The 3,259-nt window shown below is 32.2% G+C and overlaps 1 protein-coding gene across 1 annotated transcript; it reads left to right on the top strand.

Annotated features, from left to right (window-relative positions):
* The first annotated feature begins 881 nt into the window (after nucleotides 1-881).
* Nucleotides 882-2,386, top strand: LOC118741708 (putative nuclease HARBI1). Its single transcript, XM_036473679.1, has 3 exons — nucleotides 882-1,146; nucleotides 1,206-1,638; nucleotides 1,706-2,386. Exons 1-3 carry the CDS (start codon nucleotides 1,028-1,030, stop codon nucleotides 2,219-2,221), a joined length of 1,068 nt encoding a protein of 355 aa, XP_036329572.1. The 5' UTR covers nucleotides 882-1,027; the 3' UTR covers nucleotides 2,222-2,386.
* Nucleotides 2,387-3,259: the final 873 nt, after the last annotated feature.

Raw genomic sequence — 3,259 nt, 5'->3', positions numbered from 1 at the left:
CTACCGCTTAGACTTTGTTGCTTTTTCCATTTTTCCTTATAAAATAATCGGATTATAAAACTCAATAAAAATATTAAAAATAAATGTTAATAAGCCACAATAATATTGCCAAAAAAAATAAAAAAATTATTAAAAATGTAAGTTTTTAAAGAAGAAGCAATTCAAAAAACAATTTTTTTTTTCTTAAAAAAAAATAAAATCAAAGACTAAATAAAAAATAGATAAAAATAAGAGAATTAAATATAGTATTTCTCATGAAATAACAAAAATGTGTCCTAAACCACGCGTCCATCCCCTCTAAAATGGAGTGAAATATTTTTTATTAAAAAAGCTAAATTCGACCTACCAAATCGGTGATGGTCTATCTCTTTATAATGGGATATATGTATATGTGTTTACCACAGATCCGGTTTCTGCACATAAAAATACAAAACGTCTTTGGGAGACTTTTTTTCTGGAACGAAATTGCGCTTAAAACAATGAACTTCCGGTTTGTTTACCCCACTTCCGGTCTAAGCCGGATATCGGTAATACGACCGAAAAATTCCACGATTTGGTAATTCATATCTTTCGGTTTTCACTAAAAACATTTTCACTCGTTTCAGACGTCCCAGGCGCGTGTTGAGGCTCACAGGATTTAGAGGTTGAAACAGACACTTCCTAGAAAAAGGTTTCAAACAAAAGCACCGTATTTTTATCCTCTGAACACGAATCAGTAGTAAAAACAGGTACACTCACTCACTAGAATATGTTTCCGTACAGTGTTTTTTTTTTAATATTTGCAATGTTTTTCGTAATGAATTTTTTTAGAAATAGAAATATACAGCCCTGTTCTGCATTTCGACTCATTTTGAAAAGTAAAACGATACACATACTATCTTTTGTGGTGGTGTTCTCAATTCCGAGTGAGATCGAACAAGTTCGAAATCGTTTTCGAATCGTTTTCATTTCGATTCGGTAATAAAATGGAACAGCTGTTGTCAGTTATTTGTGTAAAATTAATTTAAATCTAAATAAAATTGATAAAATGCCAGCGCCAATGATTTTTGGGTGTGCCGAGGCAAGAAGGCGTGTTATTAAACGCTTAAAACAAAAAAATCGTCAGCTAAGGATGCATGTGGACATATTTCAAAAGTTGGATTCCAAGCAAGTTTACCCTTCAATGCAATTTTCTTTGTCTAACTTGATATGTACATACTTTTTAGGTTTATAGAGTCTTATCGCGTAAACAAAGAAGTTTTCAAAATGCTATTAGATAAAATAGGAAATAGGTTAGCGAAAAGGCATCGCTTTATTACACCGACTACGCAACTGGCAGCCACACTTCGGTTTTTAGCAACTGGCTCCTATCAGTTGGGGATTTCTAAAGACCAAGATATCAACATAGGCAGAAGCACCTTTTCCAAGGTATTGCACTTTGTTGTACAGGAGCTGGAGAGCTGCCTTTGTGAAGAATTCATTCTGCTGAAGATGTCGCCCGCGGATATGAACTCATCAAAAGGACATTTTTATAGGGAATTCAATATTCCCGGTGTCATTGGGTGTGTGGATGGAACACACATAAAAGTGTCAAAACCAAGAGATGACGAGTCTCTGTTTTTTAATAGGAACGGATATTTTAGCATAAATGCAATGGTGGTAAGCTGTTAAATAATAAACAATTTTCTTTGTAATAAAAACACGTAAATATTTATAATATTAACAGATTTGTAATTACAATATGGAAATAATGGCAGTAGATGCGAGCCACCCGGGTTCATGTCATGATTCATTTATTTGGAATCAGAGTTATGCAAGGCAATTTTATAGCAACAATCGCGCTCAAAATACTTGGATTTTGGCAGATTCCGGCTATGCCTTGGAAACCTTCGTAATGACGCCATATAGGAACCCACAGCATGGATCAATAGAACATGCTTTTAACAAGAGACATGCCTCTGCTCGCAACATAATTGAGCGTACAATCGGTTTATTAAAAAGCCGATTCCGATGTTTACAAGGAACTCTTCAATACGAACCAAAGTTTGTTACTCAGCTAATTAACGTTTGCTGTGCGCTACACAACATTTGCCGCAGGCGTAACATACAGATGAATGAAGAAGATGGCCATGATCAGGAAATGGCAAGTAGAAATTCTGAAGACGAGAGCGACAATGATTATCAGCCGGCTGTAGATGGAGTGGAATTGAGGGATGAAGTGGCCCGCGGTTTACAAATCTAATTTTTGAAATATTTAAATTCATAGTCGCTCACAGAAGTTTTCGTAATTTAGTTTTACCACAATATTCACAATATTTTGCATCATAAATCTTCTTCGTTAACTTTTATTTAAAATATACCTCATTCTATAACAAAAACCATATAAATCAATCTTGCAAACTTTGTACAAAATTAACAAACATTAATCAAACTTTAAGGTAATTGTATCAAAACTTCAAACTTTTTATTCAATATATTGATCTAAATTTCGCGTAGGCAGTTTTGTAGCTCATTCAATTTTAGTGCAACGAAGTGCAAGTTTCAAGTAGCTAAAATTTACCTTTGATTTTTTAGATTTTTTTTTGTAGAGACTGTAGCACATTTTCTTCCATATAACGCATGAACAAAATCTATCTTTATATGGAAGACAAAAAAATTATAAAAAATCAAAGGTAATTTTTAGCTACTTGAAACTTGCACTTCGTTGCACTAAAATTGAATGAGCTACAAAGCTGCATATGCGAAATTTAGATAAATATATTGAATAAAAAGTTTGAAGTTTTGATAAAATTACCTTAAAGTTTGATTAATGTTTGTTAATTTTGTACAAAGTTTGCAAGATTGATTTATATGGTTTTTGTTATAGAATGAGGTATATTTTAAATAAAAGTTAAGGAAGAAGATTTATGATGCAAAATATTGTGAATAATGTGGTAAAACTAAATTACGAAAACTTCTGTGAGCGACTTACAGTAGGCGACAAAAGTCTACGTTCAGAGAATTTTTCAAAAGTTTTTGACTCAAATTTCTTTTCGCCTATTTTTTACAAAAGTATAGCTCATACTACTACAAAATTATAAAAATAACATCTCTAAACTTTGTGCACAAATCAGGAAAATTCAATACATTTGCATACTTTTTATTTAAGTTGTTTAGAGAAGTTTTGAGTATGCAGTTTTGTACCCCATTAAATTTCAATATAACAATGTGCAAGTTTCAAATGTAAGTTGTTGATTTTTAATATTTTTATTGAGCTTTGTACCACGATTGTTTATTAGGA

This window comes from Rhagoletis pomonella, unplaced genomic scaffold (assembly GCF_013731165.1).
Source record: "Rhagoletis pomonella isolate Grant_MI unplaced genomic scaffold, Rhpom_1.0 Rhpom_scaffold_00006, whole genome shotgun sequence".
NCBI classification, from domain to species: domain Eukaryota; kingdom Metazoa; phylum Arthropoda; class Insecta; order Diptera; family Tephritidae; genus Rhagoletis; species Rhagoletis pomonella.
Note: the sequence above shows the minus strand (reverse complement) of the source record. Positions and strands in the feature narration are given on the sequence as shown.